Raw genomic sequence first — 26,659 nt, 5'->3', positions numbered from 1 at the left:
TTTGTACTTATGAACCAGTAGGCCTAAGTGAGTTGTTTATTCTTTTAAGAATTATGGTTACACTTTAATGAATTCAGAATAAAAAATAAATCTTCACAGCCTAAATTTAGTGAACAGATTATACTGAATATTTGGTCTGACTTTGTTAACAACTTTTTGAAGATAAGATTTTAAAAATTTGAGACTATGACACTTACTGGAGGACTGTTCCAGCACACTGGATGTTGTAGAAGTCTGGAATTCTCATCTCCATTCTGCCATTTCCTTGTTACAAGTTTCTTGGCTATAAAATAAAGTTGATATTATTTCTTTGTCTCATAGTAGTTTGTGAGGATCAGATTAGTTGGAATCCATGGAATTCTCTTTTAAAAAGTGAGATTATGATAAAGACCTTAGGTAATATTGTTATTAAATGACAGTTGGGTTGTTGTTTCATTTTTTTTAGACTTTACTCCTTGTGCCCTTAGGCAGCCTTTGACTACCAGCATTTTCTCACCTTTACTTTAAGGGTTCCTTCTAATGATTTTTTTTTAATTTGTAGAAGCAAATTTAATTTAATTTGAGTTAATCTGTAGTTTAAAATAAGCTGAGGGGGCAGGTATGGGCTTCATAGTGTCAGTCAGATCTGGGTTTGAATCCTGGTCCACCTTTTATTAGCTGTGTGATCTCGGTCGAATTACTGAAACTTTCAAAACCTATTTTCTCTCAGTAAAACTGGAGCAGTAATACCACTGCTCAGGATGGATAGGACAATTTAATAAGCTCAAGTATGTAAGTGCTTGGTTATTCAGGAGGGGTAATTTTCTTCCTGTCTTCCCCTGCCTATTAGCAATAGCCTCAGTGTTGAATGGCAAGATACAGCCCAAGATTTTCCTATAAACATGCCAGCAGTGCACAGCTCCTCCCCTCTCTACCTCATCTTTGTCCCTGTATACCATGGTCAAGGAAATGAGAAGTAAACTAGCCGCTGTAGGTCACTGACACTCTCCTTAGAAATACTAAATATTTCTTTTCCCACCTTCTTTTCAGTGTAATCTGACCTGAGTTCTCTGAATGCTTGACCTTCCCAGGGAGTTTCAGCGGGTGAGAAAGCCTGACACTGCTTGGATTACTTGAATATATACAGAGCTACTCACTCATATGTCCATGTGTTTTGGGGGTTTTTTTTTTTTTTTTAGTTATATAGTTTGTGGAGTTATTTTGCAAGTTACCTTTTTGCCTTTAGACTTTTCAAAAAAGAACCTTTTAAAATTTTATGACGGGATAAGCAATATGGTGGTTAGCAAGGTTAATGTTTACCAGTTTGCTGAAGGGAAAATCAAACAACATATGTCCAAACTCTGTTTAAGAATTTCCATGGGATTCTGAATTCCTTAATCTCTGTAGTTTTATGAAGTCATAGCAACTGCTGCATACTTGAGTTATAGCTCCTTGTCGAAATGTGGTTGTATAATTTGACTTTATGTTCAAAATAAGAAACAAGTAGCCATAAGAAAAACATCTCGGTACTCTCTCACCCTGCTATTTCCAACTTTTACCTCTCTACTCCTTTCCTATCCTGAAAAATACACCCTCCCATCATACCTGCCTCCCCTCCTTGCTGTTGTACCAGCCTTTTCTTTCGTCCCCAGCTGAGATTTGAGAGGTGAATATTCACTTTCCCACATACCCTTGCACACTGTGAGCCAGACTTTTTCACCGAAAGTGCTCAGGCCAAAGTGTCAAGTGACTCTCAGCTGCCAGATCCAGCAGTCACTTTTGCCCCTTAACGTGCGTGACTTGCTTTTGACACCTGCAATACTGCTTACCACTCTCTTCCTGAAGGGGTTGCCTCCTTTGGCTTCTAGGCCAACATTCTCTTCATAGTTCTCCTCATCCTCTGGCCCACCCTTCTTCCTCTCCTCTGCTGAATGCTTTTCTTCTCCCAGTTCCCTAAATGCTAGTGATCCTCTGGATTCTGCCATTGGCCTTTTTTCTCTGTGTATGCTCTCCTTGGATTATCTCGTCCTGCATATGTGGATTAGTCATAAATCTGTAAATCCCAGATCTTTCTCTTAGGATTCAGGACAACCAACTACTAGATACCTTGACTTAAATTTATTATACCACTACCAGCTATTCCAACTGAAAAATTGAATTGACTGGAAATCATGTTGACTATAGAGTAGTTCTCTCCTTCATCTCCCTGCCTCCAGTCTTTCTTCCCTTCAGTCTTGCTTCTACATTCCTGGTAGAATTCTTTTTAAAACGGAATGGTGACCTCATTGCCTCACTTGTTAAAACCCTTCAGGGGTTCTTTACTGTCCCTTTCTAATTAGGATCTTACAATATTGAACTTTCCCTGAGTTGTACCCTGGAAAATCTCCCCATCCTTGAATTTTCCAACCCTCACCCCCCACCCCCACCCTTTGGTGTTCTGAGAAACCACAAAGGACTATCTTGCTCGCCAATATTCTGAGATTAGACCCATCTCTGTCCTTCCTGACACCCAGATGACTTCCTTGTTTACCTGCCTCTATAAAACTCCAGACCCCTTCCTTTTCTTTGAGACAGTCCTCATTAGTGTTTTATTGCAATAGCTTGAAGAAAATCACCTCCTTAATTGTCTGGTGCATTTTGTCTCTCACAAGTCTTACCCTGTTAATTTATTACAGTTATCATTATATCATGTCATGTTTGTTTATAATATAATCTCTATATTAGTTATAATAAATTACAATATATTATTTATAAATTGTTAGTATAAAATACTGTTTTATGTTTATACTTCCACTTTAAGTCCTTAGTGTTTGTAAAATACTTGTATTTATAAACAAGGATCAGTTATAAAATAAGTCTGTCCAAATCTATTTCTAGATGCTTTTAAGAGGTGTTTTTTAGTAGTTGGAGGTTTTATTAATTATGTTACCAACTAAACTGCTGAGACACCCAAATAGAAGGACTTAAATAAGATAGATGTTTATTTCCTCCTTACAGAACAGTCCAGATATGAGCAGCCAGCAACTGGCAGGATAGCACTCCTGTGCTACACACATGATTTCTAAGGTTGTCCTGCTGTCCCCATTTCTAGCCCGCAGGAAAAAAGGAAAAGGAAGGCCAAGTCAAGTAGCCTTGTCTTTATGAAGGTTACCAGGAAGTTAGTTGAACTGCTTCTTACATCCTGTTTGTCCCTCCTCATTAGGTGGCCACATCTGGCTGCAAATGAGGCTGGGAAATGTTATCTCTAGATGGGCACCTTTGCACCTGGCTAAACTGCGTGGTGATGGTGGCAGGTGTCTGTTACTAAATAATGGTTTTGGGGGCACACTTAGTAGTTATCATAGAAATGGAAGACTATTTTGATTAAAAAGTCAACTTGGGAGGAAATGAGTGATTAAAAATAAAAAATATCTGGGCCTACCCTATAAGCTTCAGTACTTGCCATATGTAAGTAACAGGACTCAATACCTCTTTCTTTTTTCCTTCTAGAAAAGTATGCCATGCAGAGTTAAGAGTATGTAAATTTAAAAGACAGTTTGTAGCTCTTACTCTCAACCAGTGCATTTGTGGTGAAAATGGGTGGCATAGGATACATGTGCATATTACAGACAAATGCTTGCAACATGGAATTCTCTCTACAATTTTTTGTCTCATTACTTATTTTCAGATTCAGTACAACTTGTGGTATCAGTTTATCACCATCTTTGAAATATTTTCTGAAAGATAATATTGATATATTTTCTAAGTGGAAGAATTATTCCTTCCCTGCTCTCTTGTATTCCTCACTCTCAAATGTGTTACATAATTTGGGTCAATTTCCTGGCTGATGTCCCCTGGCATACTAGTAATGGAATGAATACATGCTTGCCGACATGCAGATCCTCTCAGCCCATGGTACAGGGCAGCCTCTAACCATGAGCAGCTTCAGCTGTTTCCTGCTTTATGCGGTATGGATACTGTCACGTTGTACATATATTGTGATATGGAAAAGTGTGGAAATGCTGTTTTAATGGTTTATGCCAATTTCATCTCTTCGTACTCCAAATTTTTTACTAGAAAATAATTGTAATATGTAACATCCTACCATGGTAAAAGGTCAGTCCCCTTGGTAAAGAAGTAAAAATTATCTTGCTATGTTATCCACTTTGGATGGACTGTAACTGTAAAATATCTAAGATATGATGTGACTACAGATTATTTGCCTAAAAATATCTATACTTATGTTTATATATCAGCCTTACATAATGGCATCAGACCATTCTAGCCCATGTGGCCTATAATTAGGGTGACAGTAACACTTGGTTTTCCTGGAAAAGTCCCTGGTTTTTGTTTACTATTATTGCTTATTGCTGGTCTCAGTTATCACAGTTTTTTTCTTTTTTGCATTTATACACTTTATTGTCTTTTTAAAAATTTTTTACATATAGTGAAGATGGGGTCTTACTATGTTCCCAGGCTGGTCTCGAACTCCTGGGCTCAAGCAATCCTCCCAAAGTGCTAGGATTACAGGCTTGAGTCACTGCACGTGGCTGTGTCATATTAGATATTAGCACTGCTTACCCTAAATAATTCTGGGCAGAATGGTGGTAGCGGTCCATGCTCCATCTTTTCCAAACTACTTAAGATAAGTATGGGTGGATCTTTAAGCTCTTGGAGAGCAAGGACTCTATCTATCTTGCTCTACTCTGTGTGTGTGTGTGTGTGTGTGTGTGTGTGTGTGGTGTGTTCAGCACCTAGCACATTACCTAAGCTAAACATTTGAAAATGTAAATGATTATGAGCTTGATGGCTTCATGACAACACAGGTTTGGTAAAGTCTATGATGGGCAAGATATGTTGTTGCCAACTACAAATCCTAAATACCTAACACAGTGTGTAGTGTTTAGGAATGAATAGATTAATGATTGGTCACCTCAGTCTTATGTATTTCTTAGCATTTGCAGTCTCTATCTAAAGATATTGTGGTCCATCAACACATTAGACAATCCTACAATTACAGTTGTAACATGTTGTATATAAAGTCATACAAACAAGCAACTGTTTCTTGGGTATAATGATCTGTGTTTACTGTTTTTTGATTTTATGAGGAAAAAAGATGGCATTTAATTACTCCAATAATGATCACATCATAGATAGATAAATTCTATCACTTGTAACCAATGTATGATATTTTAGGCTGGAATTCCCAGTGGATGTGCCAGGAATGGCTACCGGATGGCTGAAATATTCACTCATTTGGGCAGGGCCGGAGACCCTTTCCCTGATTGCATTTGCCCTCCTCAGTTTACCCCAGGGCATATATAAATGTCCTTTCCTCTGTGGGCCATGAAGTGAAACAGATTGGGAAACACTGTTAATGACCTCTACAACCAAAATAGCAGGTGCTTAAATAAATGCATTGGCACCCTTGACATTTGAGTATGCAAAATAATTTTTCAAAAATGTTATCTTGGGCCATTTTTTGAGAGTTAAATAGATGTGCTTTATCAGAAAGTAAATATCCAAGATTATCAAAGTCAAAGATCATAATCTTCAAAGAAGCAATTCATCTAAAATAAGTAACAACATACTGAATTAGAAAGCATGTTCTCACATGAAGTTCACAAAAAAGTCTCACAAAAAAAGAAAGAAAGATAGTATGTTTGTTTATATTTTGGACCTTCCCACCACAGGAAGGTTTAAGCGTGTTTATGAACTGCAGGGTGCTCAATTGCGATTCAGTCCTACATCTCTACTAATGCTTTATTGCAGGGGGAAATGTTACAAATTATAGCATCATAACAGTGGCTCTCTACTAAAATTCTGCCAGTTAAGATAATTTGGGGAAAGGGAAGAGACGATTAATTCCAAGCACACCTTAGTTTGTGAAGGGCTTCCAGTTAAATGTCCTATCAGATCTGCTTTTCTAAAGATCATTTGTTATTTTCATAAGAGCTGCACAAATAGATGCTAAGTACTTAGAAACAGAATTAAATAAATCGAATATGAATAAAACATTTTGTATTATCAAATCCTTTGAAATAGAACAAAAGTTATATTTAGCCAAGTTTACCAATTTATCACTAAATCGAAAATAAGGACTTGTTTGTATTACTTCGAAAGGCCAACCCTTTAGGGGAATTTTTATTTAGCTCTAAAATGTTTTTTAATGTCAATAATGAATTCCACTGCAATAGCGATTATATTGTCAAAGGTCATTAATGATTTTTAAGTCTTCATTACGCTTTAATGAGATTGAGATTAAGATCTCTGTAATATTTGACTGATGTATAGTTTAACTCTGTGTCTCCTCATCTTTTGATTTTCTTGCTTTTCTGTTCTCTCTTTTCTTCGTTGATTTTTTTTTTCTTCTCAAAGCCTTCATGATCTTTATTTTTCCCCTGTCACCACCACATTTCAAATCCTGGGTTTTCCTCAGGGGCCACCACCTTCCCCAAATTTTTCTGGACATTTAAATCCAATTTTGTGGAATTTTTAGGGTAGGAACATTCAATGAGCGGGCCTACCATGTGTTCAACATTACACTGGGTGGTGTATGTACCTTGTCACAGTGGGGTTTTATTTCCATTTCATTGATAAGGAAAATGAAGGCCCAAGTTTACACAGTGATGTGAAACATTATCTGTGTTCCTATTTTACAGGTAAAAGGTGGAAATAGGGGTGAAAACTCAAGCAGGCTAACTCCTTAAGCCACATTCTTATCCAGTATACTACCAACTTAAGAATTGAATTTCTAGTTTAAATTAGCTCTATAATAGAGACTCTAGGCTATTTGTGTTTAAATTATTCCATCTGTTAGCTATCTTTGTACAGGTGTAAACTATTTGCCCTAATTAGCCCATTAATCTATCCATTTTACTCAATACCTTTTCTACCACTCACAACCTAGTTTTAACTACCTACATATATCCTTTGCCTGGAGTCATGCAATAGCTGCTTTCCTGATCTTATATCTTCCCTCACTAACCTGTATGCTAAGCCCAGAGTAATCTTTTAAAAGGCACAAATTTAATTTTCATCAACCTCCAATCTGCAGCTAAAAACACACCAGTGACTTAAAACTGCCCTTAGTTTGATGACATCAAACTACGCTTCTAAGCATCATCTCACGCTGCATGTTCCTGTGACTTTTCAAGCTTTCGGCACTAGCCTTCTTTCAGTTCTCTGGTCATTCTTTGTTCCCTCTCTCCACAGGGCCTTTGCACATTCTGGGCCACCATACCCCTATACTCTTTCTTCACACCTCCCTTCCATCATGATTTCCTCAGAAAATTCCTCCCTGATCTTGCCAACTGGAGGAAACACCCCATTATGCACTTTCATAGTACATGCAACCAGGGGAAGGTCCAAGCTTCCTGGGATCTGAAATTTATGCAATTTGAGGGGCTGTCTTTAAGAAAAATAACATAAAATTAGAGATACAAATATGAGTACAGGGCCTTCGGAGCAGTCAGTGCGAGGATAGGGTCCTGACCCTTAACCTTCTTTCGCTGCATGGCAAATCTACCTCAGCCTGTACCTCCTGTTAGTAGCTCTTCACATTGACGATTTAATTTATATACACAACTAGGTGAGTATTTCTTTCCCCTACACTATCCACTGTGTGAGAGAGGAAATAGTCTGAATTTACTCCCCAAGCTTTCTCCAGGAATTTGCATAGTGTTAACACTTGAGTATACAGTATATATTTCTTGGGTAAAGGAATAAATGAGCAAATGAATAATTAAAAGAAGACTTAGAGTTAATGCTTATAATGCCCGTATAAAATTGGCTGAATTTTTTGGAACCCAAAGCCAAGTGGAGAACATCTGCGTTCCATGGCTCATACCATTTCATCATGAAAGACAAACTTCTCAGTACCAGGTGGTAAAGATGAATGTTGATAGGTTTATTTATATAAAGCACCTTATTCTACACAATGAATAATAACCAGCAGCTGTTATTCAATGTCTACCATGTGCCGGGCACTTGCTCAACACTTGCACATGGTATTCTGCCTTAACACATATGGCATTCACCACTAACTCCAGGGTTACTCAGTCAGAATTTCTGCCTCCGTTGTCCATGCAATGCAGAAGGGCAGAAAACCCCATGCAGGACAAGGAAAAGGAGGCCTGAGGTGCTAGCACCTTCACTGTCTCAAGGGTCCTCCCTCTCTGGAGCTCCTTCCTCTCTGCCGTTTTATATCACCTGTTATGTGCTAAAATGGTGTTTGCTTGCCACTGCCCCAGAGATCATACTGGCTTATCACCTGCCCTCTGCTTAGTTCTTGGTATTATCTCCTAGTGAGGGTATGCCCAAGCTTAACCTGTGTCTTTGTTTTCCTGTAGAGTGCTTAATTATGAGTTAAACTGCATGCAGGTGGTCTATCCGAATGAGTTAGCATCAGAATGACCTGTTAAAAAGCGTTCTAATATGTTGCCCAGCTGGACATTGAAAAATGCCTGTCAGAGTTGATCATTTTGACTTTGGTATAATTAATAGTGACCTTTTCTCACTGCCAGTATTTGGTTCAGGTTGGGTGCCTTCTGAGCACCCTTCTGGAATGCTGTACAGTTGTGAGTGATTCATTCTGTTAACAACCCTTTATTAAGTGCCTAATCTGTGCTGTGCCCTGAGGACATGCAGATAAAAGAAACTGTCCTCCCATTAGGTGGAGGCATTGAAACCCAAGTGGAGGAAGACAGGGAGACAGAATTGACAGTTCTGCAAGTGTCATGAGCAGCCATTGTCTGACTTTGCATTCATTTCTGGTCCTACTGGCTAGAATCTCCTAATAAACTACCAAGTAATCCTTTTAACTGAATAAGCTGCCTATCCAAGGATTAGAATTTGTATCTGAGTATTTTTCTCTCATACTAATTTTGAGAACTTTTTGAGGGTTAGTGAGGTAAGCACCAGGGCAAGATACTCAGGTACTTTTCCAGCAGTCTGTACCAAACCAGGAATAAGGACTGACAGGCTCCCAGCTATCTGTCACCAGAGCAGATATTTATGGGTTTATGATCAGAGGGTCTTTTGGTCCCAAAAAGTAACTGGAAAAGAATGTGGCAACTTCCTGGGACCATGGAAGGCTGCTTGGGTGTCAGGGATATGCTATGCCAGGTATATGCTAGAAGAAATACTATTAAATGTCAGTAAACTTAAAAGGAAAATGGTCAAGTTTAATCTAAGATGTCCATTTTGCAGATGGAAAGAAGCAGGGAATTTGAAAATGCAAGCAAAGCTCCCATTGGAAATCCTACTAACTGTCTCATAAACTGGATGAAGTTAAGCGATAAAGTTGAACCAAATTCTTCACTCAGTTTGGGATGACTTTCTCTGGAGCCTTTATTAAGGTCTCTTAGCTGCCAGACTCTGTTTTAGGGACTAATGAAACTATTGTCATTATCCCTTGCTCTTTTTGTGTTTCCTCTAAGTTGCTTTCTCAGTAAGGACAGCTTTTAATTTTTAAAAAAATTATTTCCCTTTTTAATCCCCAGAACCCTATAGCAAAAACTCCATAATTATTTATTAAAGTTTCTAGTAGAGGGTACACTAAGTGGGGTCTATAGATACTGAAGCTTTTGTGAAATTCTGCTGGCCTGAGTTCATGATTTAAGGGAATGCTGGTGATAGCTTGTAGAAGAAACTGAGATTGTATGGAATAAAATGTGGAAGCCATTGATTTTAGAGCCTCTTTTTTATTGTTCTATGAATAAAATCTCATTTGTAAGCCCTCAAATGTGGGCCTTGACTTTTAGAATTGAGAGCTAGAAGTAAAAACAAATTCACAGCAGTGTACTAACACATTTTTGTTAATTCCTAAGATATTTTGCTTTAGACCTATTGAGTTATGTTCCTTAGCTCTGAAGTAAATTTGCTTTGTGAATAGCACTACACTAGGAAGAAATCCTAAAAGAGACACTAAAATGTAATTTGTGTGAAGTTCTTTTTATATTTCACAAGTTATGAATTTTCTATAGTCCTCTTCTTTTAAATGTTAAATGGATTTATAAAAAGCTTTTGGTGGTTAGCAAAATGGGTGGTTTTTGCCCAATGCAAAATCTGAGATTGGTAAGTTTTATATAAGGAGTGTTTTTTAAAATCTTGAGATTTTTTCTGTAAAAAAATTGTTTCAGTTATTTTTGAGATATCTAAACCAAAATATCATTAGAAAGGAACTATTTTAAAAGTTTAATTTCTTATCATAATCTTTTAAGGGAGAGTGACACCAGTGACTTACTTTTCATTTCTATACAGAATTATATCAGCTATAGAATATATTGTATACTTGTAATACCCATAACTATTAACACTTAAATAATACAGTAATACAGAGGCCTATTGGGAAAAAAAAAACTAAATCATTCCTTTTTCCCCTATTGCTTCGGAAGCATTTGTTATTTTCTTTAACTGTATAAATTTTTGATAACTGATTTGGGTGTGCTGCGTGAGTATCTGTGTGTACATACACATATGTGCTTACGTGTCTGTTGAGTGTTAGGGAAGGCTTGTTGTAGAGATGGTGTAGCTCATTATAAACTTTAATTTGTTCTCATTTGATTTATTTCAATGAAAGATTTGAGAATTTGATCCTCGTAAGTCTCTTGCATGTTCTTCCATTTGCCCAGGTTGACCAAGAGGGCTGACTTCTTTCCCTGCAGAAAAAAAGTGAAAGTTGATATTTGATTGGGTAGTTAATTCATGCCTACGTGAAAAATTACAGGCCAGATGTGGTGGCTCATGCCTGTAATCCCAACACTTTGGGAGGCCAAGGCGGATGAATCACTTGAGTCCGGGAGTTCAAGACCAGCCTGGGCAACATGGTGAAACCCTGTCCCTACAAAAAATACAAAAAATTAGCTGGGCTACTCGGGAGGCTGAGGTGGGAGAATCACCTGAGCCCAGGAGTTCAAGGCTGTAGTGAGCCAAGATCACGCCACTGCACTCTAGCCTGAACAACTGGAGTGAGACCCTATTTCAAAAAAAACAACAAAAAAGAAAAACTAAGTATAATTGAGTGTTATATTGATTACATTAATCAAGCCATTTGCTTCTTTATACTTTAAACTCTTATTTAAATAATATTTCAAAGCCATTTGGCTTCCTTCTTTTAATAGGGGTACTAAGACCTCCTAGTGCAGATAAACTTTTAAAGGTTTTTCTTTTTTTCTTTTTTTTTTTGAGAGAGAGAGAGTCTTGCTCTGTTGCCCAGGTTGGAGTACAATGGCACAATCTCAGCTCACTGCAACCTCTGCCTCCCAGGTTCAAGCGATTCTTCTTCCTCAGCCTCCCGAGCAGCTGGGATTCCAGGCACCTGCCACCAAGCCCAGCTAATTTTTAAATTTTTAGTAGAGTCATGGTTTCACATGTTGGTCAGGCTGGTCTCGAACTCCTGACCTCAGGTGATCTGTCCGCCTCAGCCTCCCAGAGTGCTGGGATTACAGGCGTGAGCCACTGCACCCGGCCAACTTTTAAAGTTTTAATTTAGGTGATTATATTTTTCTGTTTTAATGCTAGGGTTTCCTTTATTGCTCATAACAATCTCATGAATATATGTTTTCCAGCAGTCACCAAGCTACCCACATTTACTCAGGCTAACAAATGGGAACAAAGAGCAAGATTTGAATCCAGGTCTCTTGGGCATCGGAGTTGTGCTCTTTCTAGTATCATTTGCCACCTCTTCATATAAGTATTTTTTTTGTGGGGGAGATGGAGTTTTGCTCTTGTTACCCAGGCTGGGGTGCAGTGGGGCGATCTTGGTTTGCTGAAACCTCCGCCTCTCAGGTTCAAGCTGTGCTCGTGCTTCAGCCTCCCAAGTAGCTGGGATTACAGGTGATCGCCACCACACCTAGCTAATTTTTTGTATTTTTAGTAGAGACCGGGTTTCATCATGTTGGCCAGGCTGGTCTTGAGCTCCTGACCTCAGGTGATCCACCTGCCTTGGCCTCCCAAAGTGCTGGGATTACAGGCATGAGCCACTGCGTCTGGCCAATAATTTTAATTTAAATACATCTAAAAGAATAAATAAAATTAAATGCCAAATATTTATCATTAGTCATTTATTCCAGGTTTACTCCATGTGCATGGTGCTACATGCTAGTTCAAAATTCAACAAATTGGTCTAGTCATCTTCAGTAAAGACTAAGACAGACTTTTCTCCTCAATGATTATTTTTTTCTTTTTTAAATTCAGATTCAGCAAACATCTCTGGGGGCTTACTTTGTGCCAGACCCTAAACCAGGTGTTCCTAATACGTTACACTGTGAGGTGGTTTTTATTATTAAGATTTTACCGATGAGGCATAAATGTTAGAGAGGTAATAATATAAGCAATCATTTAAAAACATACTTGAACTTAGAATGTAGTCTAGCATGAATAGCTACAATAGGCTACAATCATATCTACCTTCACTATCCTATTTCTGTTGAAAGGCAGTTTAGGCAGTAAAATAACAAAGGTTGAGATCTGATTTCTTTATTTTAACAGCTTTATGGAGATAAAATTTACATACCATACAATTTACCCATTTGAAGTATATAATTCAGTGTTTTTTAGTGTAATCACAGAATTGTCCAACAACCATGTCTTCTGATTTTTGAACTGTTACTGGTTTTTTTTCATTACTACTAACCATACATTTGAATAAAAAAACAGGATCATAATTCTAAAAGGATTTAGATTCAACCCCATTGTTTTCAGATTTAGTTTTGTTCAACCAAAGTCCAATAACTTTCCCTTTTCAGTTCTAGTACAAAAAGCTTCCTTGACTTCCATGAGAAATGTTTGCTTACAGGAATGTTAAGCTGATTTTCATGTGTGCCATTGACAAGGAGAAGCTTTGGAATGTGAAATCCACTTCCGCATAACGTAATTATTTAAGTCTTTTGCAATAGATGTACTATAAAAGAGAAATCAAAGAATATATGCAATTAATACTTATTAAATATACGTTTCTCAAGTTAAAAAACAAAAATCCTTGATAACCATTTATAGCCATTCTGAGTCCTGATTCACTAAGTAGATCAAACCTCAAGATATGGATAGGATGCAGAGAAACCAGGTGCTGATCTCTCCTCTCATTGGCTTAACTTCACATTAGAAAGAATCGTATTGTTATGATGGCCATACTTCCCAAAGCAATATATAGATACAGTGCTATTCCTATCAAACTACCAGTGTCATTTTTCGCAGAATTAGAAAAAACGATTCTAAAATTCATATGGAACCCAAAAAAAGCCAAATCACCAAAGCAATCCTAAACAAAAAGAGCAAAGCTGGAGATATCACATTATGTGAGTTCAAACTATACTACAAGACTACAGTAACCAAAACAGCATGGTACTGATACAAAAGCAGACACACAGACCACTGGAACAGGACAGAGAGTCCACAAAATTACACACATACAACCACCTGATCTTTGTGACAAAGTCGACAGTAACAAACAATGGGGAATAGACTCCCTATTCAATAAATGGTGCTGGGATAACTGGCTAGCCTTATGCAGAAGATTGAAACTGGACCCCTTCCTTTCACCATATACAAAAACTAACTCAAGATGGATTAAAGGACTTAAAGGTAAGACCTAAAACAATAAAAACTCTAGAAGAAAACCTAAAAAATACTATTCTGGATGTTGGCCTTGGCAAAGAATTTATGACTAAGTCCCCAAAGGCAATTGCAACAAAAACAAAAATTGACAAGTGGGACCTAATTAAACTAAAGAGCTTCTGCACAGCAAATTAAACTATCAACAGTAAACAGACAGCATACAGAATGGGAGAAAATATCTGCAAACTATGCATCTGACAAAGGTCTAATATCTAGAATCTATAAGGAACTTAAATCAGCAAGCAAAAAACAATCCCATTAAAAAATGGGCAAAGGACATGAACAAACACTTCTCAAAAGAAGACATACATGCGGCCAACAAATATATGAAAAAATGCTCAGCATCACTAATCATTAGAGAAATGCAAATCAAAAAGTCAGTGAGATACCCTCTCACACCAGAATGGCTATTATTAAAAAGTCAAAAAACACCAGATGCTGGCAAGGTTGCAGAGAAAAGAAAACACTTATGCACTGCTGGTGGGGATGTAAATTAGTTCAGCCACTGTGGAAAGCAGTGTGTAGATTTCTCAAAAAAGTTAAAACAGAACTATAATTCAACCCAGCAATCTCTGTTGTGTATATACCCAAGGGAAAACAAATCTTTCTACAAAAAAGATGTGTACTTGTATGTTCATTGCAGCACCATTCACAATAGCAAAGACATGAAATCAACCAAGATGCCCGCTGACAGTGGACTGGATTTTTTTTTTAATACGGTACATATACACCATGGAATACTGTGCAACCATAAAAAAGAATATATCATGTTTTTTGCAGCAACATGGATGCAGCTGCAGGCCATTATCCTAGGCATAGTAATGCAGGAACATAAAACCAAATACCACATTTTCTCACTTATAAGTGGGAGCTAAACACTGAATACACATGGATACAAAGAACGGAACAATAGACACAGGGGCCTGCTTAATGGGGGAGAGAAAGGAGGGGAGTTGGGTTGGAAGACTCCCTATTAGGTACTATGCTCATTACCTTGACTGGCGGTCCCCAACCCCTGGGCCACGGACTGCTGCTGATCCATGGCCTGTTAGGAACCGGGCTGCACAGCACCAGGTGAGCAGTGGGAGAGTGAGCGAAGCTTCATCTGTATTTACAGCCACTCTCCATTGCTGACATTACTGCCTGAGCTCTGCCTCCTGTCAGATCAGCAGCAGCATTAGTTTCTCATAGGAGTGTGAACCCTATTGTGAACTGTGAATTCAAGGGATCTAGGTTCTGCTATCCTTGTGAGAATCTAATGTCCGATGATTTGTCACTGTCTCCCATCACTCCCAGATGGGACCATCTAGTTGCAGGAAAAGCTCAGGGAACACACTGATTCTACATTATGGTGAGTTGTATAATTATTTCATTATATATTACAGTGTCATAATAGTAGAAATAAAGTGCATAACAAATGTGATGCACTTGAGTTAGCCCGAAACCATCCCCCTCCCCCGTCCATGGAAAAATTGTCTTCCATGAAACCAGTCCTTGGTGCCAAAAAGATTGAGGACTGCTGACCTTGGTGATGGGATCATTCATACATCAAGCCTTAGCAACTAGTTTACCCATGTTACAAACCTGCACATGTACGCCCTGAACCTAAAATAAGTCACTAGAGGATCATAATGTACTTAATATACTGTATTATATAAATATGTGTTCAATATACTTTATACACATACACAGTCAGTATATATGAAAAGCTACTTTTGTTTTCAAAGTGCTTGTGCATCTTTAATTCAGTTGATGGTTGAAATACCCCCCGGTAGGAAGGGCATATGTCATTATCCCCATTTTTGGTGGGTAAAATGGTATAACAGATGCATTAATTCAAGTCCTGTGGCTGACATTGCTGGGAAGTACTGGTTTTCTGCCTTATGGCCTGGGCACTTTCTTAGGCCTATGCTTAAATCCATGCTTTGGTTTCCATACTTTGGCTTACCCATGAGATGTGATATCTGTACAGAGGTATACTAGACCAATAACTGGGATAGCATTAAAGTTATTTGTAGTTTCTCTAACACATCATTTATCTCATGCTGTGCCTTTGCCCTTGCTATTTCTTCAGTCAAAATTGTTTTCCCTCCTCTCCCCACCGCCTCATGTCTCACCCTTCCTTCATCTCTCAGCTCAAAACCACACCTCTGTGAAGTTCTCCCATTTACTACATGCAGACTTGGGCTTGCTCCATTGTGTGCATCTGCTATACTTTGTATTAACTTCATATTACTTTGTATTAAGGTGAGAGCAATACCCTTACTATTAGGTTGGTGCAACTTTTGCCATTAAAAGTAGTGGTAAAAACTGCAGTCACTTTCACACCAACCTAATATGTTGTAATTGTACACTTACTGCTTATCATCCTGCATTAGACTGGGATCTCCTTGAGGGCAAGGATCTATATTAGATCATCTCTGCATTCCCCTCCATGGTGCTTGGCATGGGGCTGGTGGCTTTCTTGAATTCCTAGTGAATGTCAGGAAGGGATGGTGGTGATTACATAATTTCATTGCTTTGTCACCTCTAAGCCAAGGACAACAGTGAGGAGTTGCCTCCTTCAATAGTCAACCCTTAGCGAATAACACAGGCATTGGATGATGCGTGGTAGAGAAAAAGATTTAGAGATGAAAGATTCTGTTAGCTCTCTCGCTTAATTAGCTCGGAGAGGTCATTTAAGCTTTTTGAGCCTCAGGTTTCCTCATACTGTTGGGCAGTAGTAATGCCTAGACCACTGGGTTATTATGAAAATAAATAGAGATCTTGTATAGGAAAGTAGCTTGCAACCAAAAAGCACTGCAAACATGAGAAATAAAGAAGAAAAGGTAATCTGGTAGGAAGAACATATGCTTTGGCCTTAGGTGGGATTTTAAATCCAGACTCTGCTACTAATTATTTAACGTCCACACCTTCTGTGAGTCTATTTCTTCCCCTCTCAAGGGTAAATAACAACACTTTGGCTGTTTAGAGTAATGTTGTGAAGGTTAAATAGGATTCAGGCAATGTTCCACTGTGTTCCACCTGTGTTCAACTTTTTCCACCCAGAGCTTTCAGATATTGTATGTTCCTACCTCTGCACCTTCTTTTCTATGGCAGAATCAGTCCTTTGTACTCCAGAGAAAGCAGGCACCTACTCTCAGGCCAGGGAAATAAATAGTGAAGGGAGACCACCAGAGGAAGAGACAGGCTTCCCTGGCATGTAATCCCAGCCAGCCGGGATGTGCCTTGGGACAGGGCGGAGGTGCAGCCTCAATGTCATTTCACAGCACATTCCTAGGACAGCTGTTTCTGCGGCAGCTTCTTTTACCATTTCCTTTGAAACTTTTTATTGAAGTGAAAGCCTGAGTGTATAGATCACATTTTATAAATTCAACACACCCATGTAACCAGATCATTCATTCTTGTTGCTGCCTAGTATTCTACTTTGCAAATATACCACATCTTTTATTCTACCGTTGATAGGCATTTGGATAGCTTACAGTTTAGAGCTAATACAAATGGTGCTGCTATGAGCATTCTCATACGTGTTTTTGGATGAATATATACCCGTGTTTCTTACAGGTATATACCTAGCAGTGGAATTGCAGGGTCATAAAGTGTGCTTATGCTCAATTTTAGTAGATAATACTAAAACATTTCCCAGAGTTTCCCAACATTGACACACTCACCAGCAGTATTTGCATTCCAGTTGCTCCAGCATCCCTACCGGCACTTAGTATTATCTGTCATTTTAATTTTAGGAATTCTGGTGGATTTTATAATTTCATACAACATTTGGAAATAGAGCCATTCTCTTAGCCCCCAAAAGCTTAAACTGAACTTTTGTACATTCATTTTCAGGAATGTGCTCTGTATAAAACTGGGAAGTTGTATCAGATGTAAAGCCCCTGGTACAGTGCTTGCCACGTGGAAGAAAAATGACAAGTGATAGCCACTATTACTGTTACCATTATCATCATCACTAAATGCCATCTGTGTTCTTCAAGGATGAGAGTAGGGCATGGTGGATTACAAAGGTGAATAAGACATACTCTCTGCCTACAAGGAGCTCAAGATCTAGTGGAAGAGACCAAGATTAGAAACAGATTTTTTATTTTTGAGACGGGAGTCTTGCTCTGTTGCCCAGGCTGGAGTGCCGTGGCATGATCTCACCTCACTGCAACCTCCGCCACCCGGGTTCGAGCAATTCTTCCTGCCTCAGCCTCCTGAGTAGCTGGGATTACAGGTGCCTGGCACCAAGCCCCGCTAATTTTTGTATTTTTAGTAGAGACGGGGTTTCACCATGTTGGCCAGGCTGGTCTCAAACTCTTGACCTCAGGTGATCTGCCCACCTCGGCCTCCCAAAGTCCTGGGATTACAGATGTGAGCCACCATGTCCGGCCTACAAACAGATTATTATTAGACAACATGATAGCAGTTTGAAGGAAAAGGTAGTGCTTGAGCTGGGACTTAATAAGGAAAAGTTCAATAGAAAGAAAAAAGAGAAATGGGCTGGAGAAAACAGCAAGGGCACAAAACTTCTGGTGGCGGGTGGCAGAGTAGACAATGTGCTGGAAGAGAGGAGCTCATCTGAGGTTGGAGCGGTCGTGTGCTGTCTGTTATTCAGTGTTACCATTCTTGCGGGGAGTCTGGGGCCGGAGCTGGTGACCGTATGTGAAGTTACAGTACTCTGTACTCTGTTGCTATGCCCACTGCCACTACCTTTGAACTTTTCTTTTCCCACTGGGAAGGTGGACAGCCTCTTCTATTTCCTGGGATCAAAGCCTGTCCTGAGTACAAGGTGCTTGAAAACTACCACTGACACTTCAGCAGCTGCAAAATAACACTGGTTGCAAGAATCCAACAATGTCTCTGCTGTGTGGTCTTTTAACTATTTATTTTATGCTGAGACCTAGCTTAGGGTATTCATTCTTGCATAGATCCAGGTTGCTTTGTGGTAGCAATTCAGGTTAATAAAATGCTCCTCTGCCCAATACCATCTGTAGATGTTAATAAATGTTCTCAAGGAATTTTTAGGATGCTGAAGATGATGATCAAGATCTCAAAATCATTTCATAGATTGAGCACCTACTATGTGTCAGGCATTGGATACATAGGACAAAGAAGGAAGTTGGATATAGTGCATATCTTCATTGAATTGGTAATTCAATGGGAGATCAGACAAGTAAATACAGTGTGATAAGGGCTGTGATGGGCGGAGGTACAGAGTTCTGTGAGAACACATCGAAGAAGCACCTCACCCATACTAGGGGATCAGGGAAGGCTTTCTGGAAAAGGCTGCAGAAACCTGATAGCCTAGTGAAGAAGAGTAGGGAGGAAGTAATCAAGGCAGAGGAAACAAAGTGTTGGAGAGGCTGAACACAAGGGAGAGAATGGCTTGTTAGAGAAACTGGCAGAAGTTACTGGCCTGGAACAGAGAGAGCCTGGAGCGTTTTTGCCAAGGGACCCATGGCAAGATGGAAAAGGGATTAAAGGAGGTAAAGACTGGCAGCAGAAAGACCAGTTGTAATAATCATGGTGTAAAAGACAAATAACCAATGTCCTCAGGACACTGACTTTCAAAATTCACTTATCTCTCAGTCTGACAAACCAGACATCCTGGCCTCCCTAGAACCAGACACAACTACAGTCACATGTCGCTTCGTGGGGATACCTTCTGAGAAATGTGTTGTTAGGCAATTTCATTGTTGTGTGAATGTCAGAGTGTACTTACACAAAGCTAGATGGTGTGTGTGTGTATATGCATGTATCTATGTATTCATATGGAAAACCAAATTCCCGACATCATTGCTGAATATCAGTCCTTTCCCCTACTTCAGGAGTCCCCAGGCCCCAGGCTGCAGACTGGTACCTGTTGAGGGCTGTTAGGAACTGGGCTTCACGGCAGTAGGTGAGCAGCGGGAGAGTGAGCGTTACTGCGTGAGCTCCGCTTTGTGTCAGATCAGCAGCAGCATTAGATTCTCATAGTAGCGTGAACCCTATCGTGAACTGCGCATGTGAGGGATCTAGGTTGGGCACACTTTATGAGAATCTAATGCCTGATGATCCAACCAAGATGAAACAGTTTCATCCCAAAACCATCTCTCCTCCCAACCCCCATTTCTGGAAAAATTGTCTTCTACAAAACTTGTCTGTGGTGCCAAAAAGGTTGAGGACCGCTGCCCTACTTGATCTGTAATGCCAATGATTAGTGCTGTATGTCAGGTTTCTATGTACTTCATTATAAAATGGAGTCTCACTCTGTCACCCAGGCTGGAGTGCAGTGGCATGATCTTGGCTCACTGCAACCTCCTCCTCCCGGGTTCAAGCAATTCTTCTGCCTCAGCCTCCCAAGTGGCTGGGATTACAAGCGTGAACCACTATGCCTGGCTAATTTTTGTATTTATAGTAGAGATGGTGTTTCACCATATTTGCCAGGCTGGTCTGAAACTCCCGGCCTCAAATGATCCACCCACCTCGGCCTCCCAAAGTGCTGGGATTATAGGCATGAGCCACCATCTCATATCTTATGGGACTGCCATCATATATGCAGTCCATTGTTGACCAAAACACCATCATGCAGTTCATGACTCTATTTAAAAAGTAAAGAAAAATCCTATTTGAAAGAACTATTACATGCAAAAAAATCTATTGTTCCTATTACTCATGCAGATGGCCCTTTAAAGCGATGGTCCCCAGGTATGACTGTTACGTTCCTTGCCAGAAATAAACCTGTGCAAGGTGTACTCTCTAGTCTCTGTACGTGAAGTAAGAGTCATTCTGTGCTTGATGCTGTGTTTTGTGCATTCTAGATAGGAACTGAAGAGCTCAAAATGACATGAGGTTGAGCTGTTTCTCATTTAGGTTAGCTTGCTGTGATTCCAGTAGCCTTTCTTCCTGCTTATCCAAGCCATTCATGAAAGCAAAACCCACACAAGATACAGGAGCTCAGAATAGGGTTCAAGTGGGCATGTTATCTCCCAGTTCCCCTACTAAGGTACAAACAGTTATTTTTCTTTTTATTACTTCCTTGATAATTTTTTTTTTTTTTTTTTTTACAAAGACTGGATACCAGGCATTTCATACTTAAGCCCTGAAGTCTGGGAATGTGATTTCTAACAATTTTATGTTTGGAGTTCTTAGGCTTGTGTTTACCTGCTTACATAAGAGATAATTTTGCTTACAAAACTAACTACAGATGTGATCATTGCTGTGGTATTCACTGTATTTTATTAAGAAATATTATGAACCTACTCTGTGCAGTACTAGGTATGTGGAAGGGTTTCAGAAAAGAAAAGAAAAAAGAACTGGTCCCTGCCTTCAGAAACTTAATTTAAAACAGAGCAGAATCAAAGTACTAATGCCACGTTTCTTCATTGTGTCATCCAAGGAAGACACGAGTAATCAGTCACAGCACTGTTGCCTACTGAAACCACAATCAGCCTCAGAATCCTCCTCAACACAGCATTCCAGACAACCCATGAATAGATAATTCATCTTCCTGGTTGGGTGTGGTGGCTCACGCCTGTAATCCCAGCACTTTGGGAGGCCGAGGTGGGCAGATCACAAGGTCAGGAGTTCGAGACCAGCCAATATGGTGAAACCCTGTGTCTACTAAGAATACAAAAATTAGCCAGACGTGGTGGTGGATGCCTGTAGTCCCAGCTACTCGGGAGGCTGAGGCAGGAGAATCGCTTGAACCAAGGAGGCAGAGGTTGCAGTGAGCTGAGATCGCGCCACTGCACTCTAGCCTGGGTGACAGAGTGAGACTCTGTCTCAAAAATAAATAAATAAAAATAAAACATTAAAAATTCATCTTCCATCCTTAATTTAAAAAAATACATGCATTCCCAAAACTCTTGGGTACTTGCCTTGGTTTTTATTGCTTGGTCTTTTGCTAGTTTTTAAAGAAATAACATGATTTATTTCTTTAAAAAAGACAAAGCAATATGAATATGGAAACCCAAGAACCTCCCAAGAAAGGAAAATATGGTCATGTGGTTTTTCAAGAAGTTGAAACATTCAGTTCATGCACATAATTAGAGAAGCCCATTCCCATTACTTGCCACTATAAACACTGTTTTTCTTTACTTCCAGGATGATTGTCCTCGTACTTTATTATTTATATAAACTAGTTCCAGTGCTGTAAAGCTGCCAGCTGATAGTGAATAATAACCATATTTTCAAGTTTCCTGGCACCGGGGCTTCATTCATGGCTGCTCGGGTCACCTGCTTTGGTAGAGATCATATGTCTCTAACAAATACTTATTTGGTGATACTTATTCAGCATCACCATCATTGATTATTTCATGGCCACCTTAGTCTTGAGCTGCCTTCTCAATCCACATGCTTTCCATAGGACTGCATCAAAGGCCAGAGTTTCAGCTATATATTGATAAATCCCAAGTGTGTATAGTAAGACTCTTCCTAAACGCTAGACCCTTAATTTCAACTGTTCATGGACACTTCCACCAGAGTGATTGGAGCTAATGTAAACAGCTAACAAACACTTGTGGCCAGAGGGTGTGCTAAGAGCGTCACAATCATTACTTAAACTTTCCAACAACCCTTAGAAGTTTTCATCCCTATTATACAGATGGGAATACAAGGCTTAAGGAATCAACCATTAGTAAGTGTTAGAACTAAGTCTGGAACATAAGACTATCCAGAGTTTAACGGTATTTAATGGTATACACAGACCCTTCAATTTTGGCTTATACAAAATAAGAGTCATCCCACTCCTTGACCTCCAAATTTCAGTCTTAACCTTTAATGAGTCCACAACAAATGCCATCCTGCTGTCGTATCCTCCTTCAAGGTCCACTGAGTAACCACTATGGACTTGGTGCAGTCTGTCATTATTTCTTACCTAGAATGCAATTCTTACTCATTCTTTCCCTCTTCCCTTGCACTAGAAGAGAAAAGCTATATATTCCCCTTTTAGTTTATTTTCTACTACATTTATGTTGGATAAAAAGATAAGACCTGAATGAGAAAACTTTAGTTTGGAGCAGGCATAGGGTTTTTCTCATTTACTCTTTTCACTTGTATCTCTAGAATAATGTCATTTGTCTTCTTGTTTTCTAGGAATGTTTACCCTTGCGGAAGTTGCATCACTTAATGACATTCAGCCAACTTACCGAATCCTGAAACCATGGTGGGATGTGTTTATGGATTACCTGGCTGTTGTTATGTTAATGGTAGCCATCTTTGCAGGAACCATGCAACTTACCAAAGATCAGGTGGTCTGTTTGCCAGTATTGCCATCTCCTGTAAATTCAAAGGCACATACACCACCAGGAAATGCCGAGGTCACCACCGACATCCCGAAGATGGAAGCAGCCACCAACCGAGACCAAGATGGGCGGACAACAAACGACATTTCCTTTGGGACATCTGCTGTGACACCTGACATACCTCTCAGAGCCACATATCCTCGCACAGATTTCGCACTTCCAAATCAGGAGGCAAAGAAAGAGAAGAAAGATCCAACAGGTCGAAAAACAAACTTGGATTTTCAGCAATATGTATTTATTAATCAGATGTGTTACCATCTGGCCCTTCCGTGGTATTCTAAGTACTTTCCATACCTAGCTCTTATACATACTATTATTCTCATGGTCAGTAGCAACTTTTGGTTCAAATATCCCAAAACATGCTCAAAAGTAGAACATTTTGTTTCAATATTAGGAAAGTGCTTTGAATCCCCTTGGACTACAAAAGCGTTGTCTGAGACAGCATGCGAAGACTCAGAGGAAAACAAGCAGAGAATAACAGGTGCCCAGACTCTACCAAAGCATGTTTCTACCAGCAGTGATGAAGGGAGCCCCAGTGCCAGTACACCAATGATCAATAAAACTGGCTTTAAATTTTCAGCTGAGAAGCCTGTGATTGAAGTTCCCAGCATGACAATCCTGGATAAAAAGGATGGAGAGCAGGCCAAAGCCCTGTTTGAGAAAGTGAGGAAGTTCCGTGCCCATGTGGAAGATAGTGACTTGATCTATAAACTCTATGTGGTCCAAACAGTTATCAAAACAGCCAAGTTCATTTTTATTCTCTGCTATACAGCGAACTTTGTCAACGCAATCAGCTTTGAACACGTCTGCAAGCCCAAAGTTGAGCATCTGACTGGTTATGAGGTATTTGAGTGTACCCACAATATGGCTTACATGTTGAAAAAGCTTCTCATCAGTTACATATCCATTATTTGTGTTTATGGCTTTATCTGCCTCTACACTCTCTTCTGGTTATTCAGGATACCTTTGAAGGAATATTCTTTTGAAAAAGTCAGAGAAGAGAGCAGTTTTAGTGACATTCCAGATGTCAAAAATGATTTTGCTTTCCTTCTCCACATGGTAGACCAGTATGACCAGCTATATTCCAAGCGTTTTGGTGTGTTCTTGTCAGAAGTTAGTGAAAATAAACTTAGAGAAATTAGTTTGAACCATGAGTGGACATTTGAAAAACTCAGGCAGCACGTCTCACGCAACACCCAGGACAAGCAGGAGTTGCATCTGTTCATGCTGTCGGGGGTGCCCGATGCTGTCTTTGACCTCACAGACCTGGATGTGCTAAAGCTTGAACTAATTCCAGAAGCTAAAATTCCTGCTAAGATTTCTCAAATGACTAACCTCCAAGAGCTCCACCTCTGCCACTGCCCTGCAAAAGTTGAACAGACTGCTTTTAGCTTTCTTCGCGATCACTTGAGATGCCTTCACGTGAAGTTCACCGATGTGGCTGAAATTCCTGCCTGGGTGTATTTGCTCAAAAACCTTCGAGAGTTGTACTTAATAGGCAATTTGAACTCTGAAAACAATAAGATGATAGGACTTGAATCTCTCCGAGAGTTGCGGCACCTTAAGATTCTCCACGTGAAGAGCAATTTGACCAAAGTTCCCTCCAACATTACAGATGTGGCTCCACATCTTACAAAGTTAGTCATTCATAATGACGGCACTAAACTCTTGGTACTGAACAGCCTTAAGAAAATGATGAATGTCGCTGAGCTGGAACTCCAGAACTGTGAGCTAGAGAGAATTCCACATGCTATTTTCAGCCTCTCTAATTTACAGGAATTGGATTTAAAGTCAAATAACATTCGCACAATTGAGGAAATCATCAGTTTCCAGCATTTAAAACGACTGACGTGTTTAAAATTATGGCATAACAAAATTGTTACTATTCCTCCCTCTATTACCCATGTCAAAAACTTGGAGTCACTTTATTTCTCTAACAACAAGCTCGAATCCTTACCAGTGGCAGTATTTAGTTTACAGAAACTCAGATGCTTAGATGTAAGCTACAACAACATTTCAATGATTCCAATAGAAATAGGATTGCTTCAGAACCTGCAGCATTTGCATATCACTGGGAACAAAGTGGACATTCTGCCAAAACAATTGTTTAAATGCATAAAGTTGAGGACTTTGAATCTGGGACAGAACTGCATCACCTCACTCCCAGAGAAAGTTGGTCAGCTCTCCCAGCTCACTCAGCTGGAGCTGAAGGGGAACTGCTTGGACCGCCTGCCAGCCCAGCTGGGCCAGTGTCGGATGCTCAAGAAAAGCGGGCTTGTTGTGGAAGATCACCTTTTTGACACCCTGCCACTCGAAGTCAAAGAGGCATTGAATCAAGACATAAATATTCCCTTTGCAAATGGGATTTAAACTAAGATAATGTGTGCACAGTGATATGCAGGAACAACTTCCTAGATTGCAAGTGCTCACGTACAAGTTATTACAAGATAATGCATTTTAGGAGTAGATACATCTTTTAAAATAAAACAGAGAGGATGCATAGAAGGCTGATAGAAGGCATAACTGAATGTTCAATGTTTGTAGGGTTTTAAGTCATTCATTTCCAAATCTTTTTTTTTTCTTTTGGGGAAAGGGAAGGAAAAATCATAATCACTAATCTTGGTTCTTTTTAAATTGTTTGTAACTTGGATGCTGCCGCTACTGAATGTTTACAAATTGCTTGCCTGCTAAAGTAAATGATTAAATTGACATTTTCTTACTATATCACCTTTTTTGAGGGGTCTTAATTTACTTTGCTTAATTGGTGCAATATTGCTTTAACTCAGTTCACTAAAGACAGACACATCAAGTCCAAACTTGTAAATTTAGATTTGTTAAAATACTGATTTATTTCCTGTTTTAATTTAAAGTGCCTCAAGTAAGCACCTCTCACAATAGTTGACTGGTACTGCTGCTCCTGAGCACCTCGTGTCATGGATTTTGTACTCTTACAGACTTGGAATGCAGTAGAGGTATGTAGATTGTTAGGGGTTTTGTTTTTTAAGAATAAGTAACAAGAAATAACACATTTCTTAATAATAGCTTTTTTGACATAGTTTGGAGTTCTGATTATATGGTACATTTTTCTACCAATAATATAGGGTTGCCAAAAAATAGAAAATGTTTTCTAAAAATAAATTTTATTACAACAAAATAAAAATTTTAATGACTTATTAACACAACCTCCAGTATCACCACCATTTGGAAGATAACACAGAATCACAAGTATCATTTAATTTCTTGCCCTTTTCAGTGTTGTTCTGGTGTTGGTGGGAAAATAATAGGAAATGTAGTTCATTGGGTAGGGAAACTTAACTTTCCCTATCTTAGTGACAAGCTGTATTTTCTGTTTTTGTGCAGCTAGGAGTCATAGCCAGACAAATGCTAGGAGAATACACTTTTTAGATAATGATTTCCTTCTTTATCTAACTGACCAGTGTCTAATCAATCTCAGAAAAATCCAAAAAATTCCCTGCCACCTGTTTAGGTATTAGTTGGCAGATGTTTCATTGGCCTTCTACAGGACTCTTTTCAAGAGAATAGAACAGTTTGGCACTCTGACAAAGTAGTGTCCTCTCGCTACAAAACTGGACTCACTTAAACACTGGACTTTTGTCACTTCTAAGCACAGCTTGAAGGATTTTGCAGAGAATGGGCAAAGATGGACTCATATCTTTGCTTTCCTCCCCAGAACTGAACTCTGGGAGTGCTGGTCTGTGGCCAATGGATGTGAATCTTTGCCTGCCATAGAGCCTGTGAATGCTCTGAGAAGTATTATCACAAATAGAAAAGGCTGCATCCCCTGT

General features: G+C 39.4%; 1 protein-coding gene across 3 annotated transcripts in view; it reads left to right on the top strand.

Moving 5' to 3' along the window:
• Positions 1-25,577, top strand: part of LRRC8D (leucine rich repeat containing 8 VRAC subunit D) — a 114,345-nt gene extending 88,768 nt beyond the window's left edge. For all 3 annotated transcript variants that reach the window (XM_054531421.2, XM_054531423.2, XM_009248102.4), the window contains exon 3: positions 22,645-25,577. In XM_054531421.2, the coding sequence (XP_054387396.1) occupies positions 22,647-25,223 (2,577 nt within the window). In that variant the 5' untranslated portion in view covers positions 22,645-22,646 and the 3' untranslated portion in view covers positions 25,224-25,577. The remainder of the gene's footprint in view (positions 1-22,644) is intronic.
• Positions 25,578-26,659: the final 1,082 nt, after the last annotated feature.

This window comes from Pongo abelii, chromosome 1, assembly GCF_028885655.2.
Source record: "Pongo abelii isolate AG06213 chromosome 1, NHGRI_mPonAbe1-v2.0_pri, whole genome shotgun sequence".
NCBI classification, from domain to species: domain Eukaryota; kingdom Metazoa; phylum Chordata; class Mammalia; order Primates; family Hominidae; genus Pongo; species Pongo abelii.
Note: the sequence above shows the minus strand (reverse complement) of the source record. Positions and strands in the feature narration are given on the sequence as shown.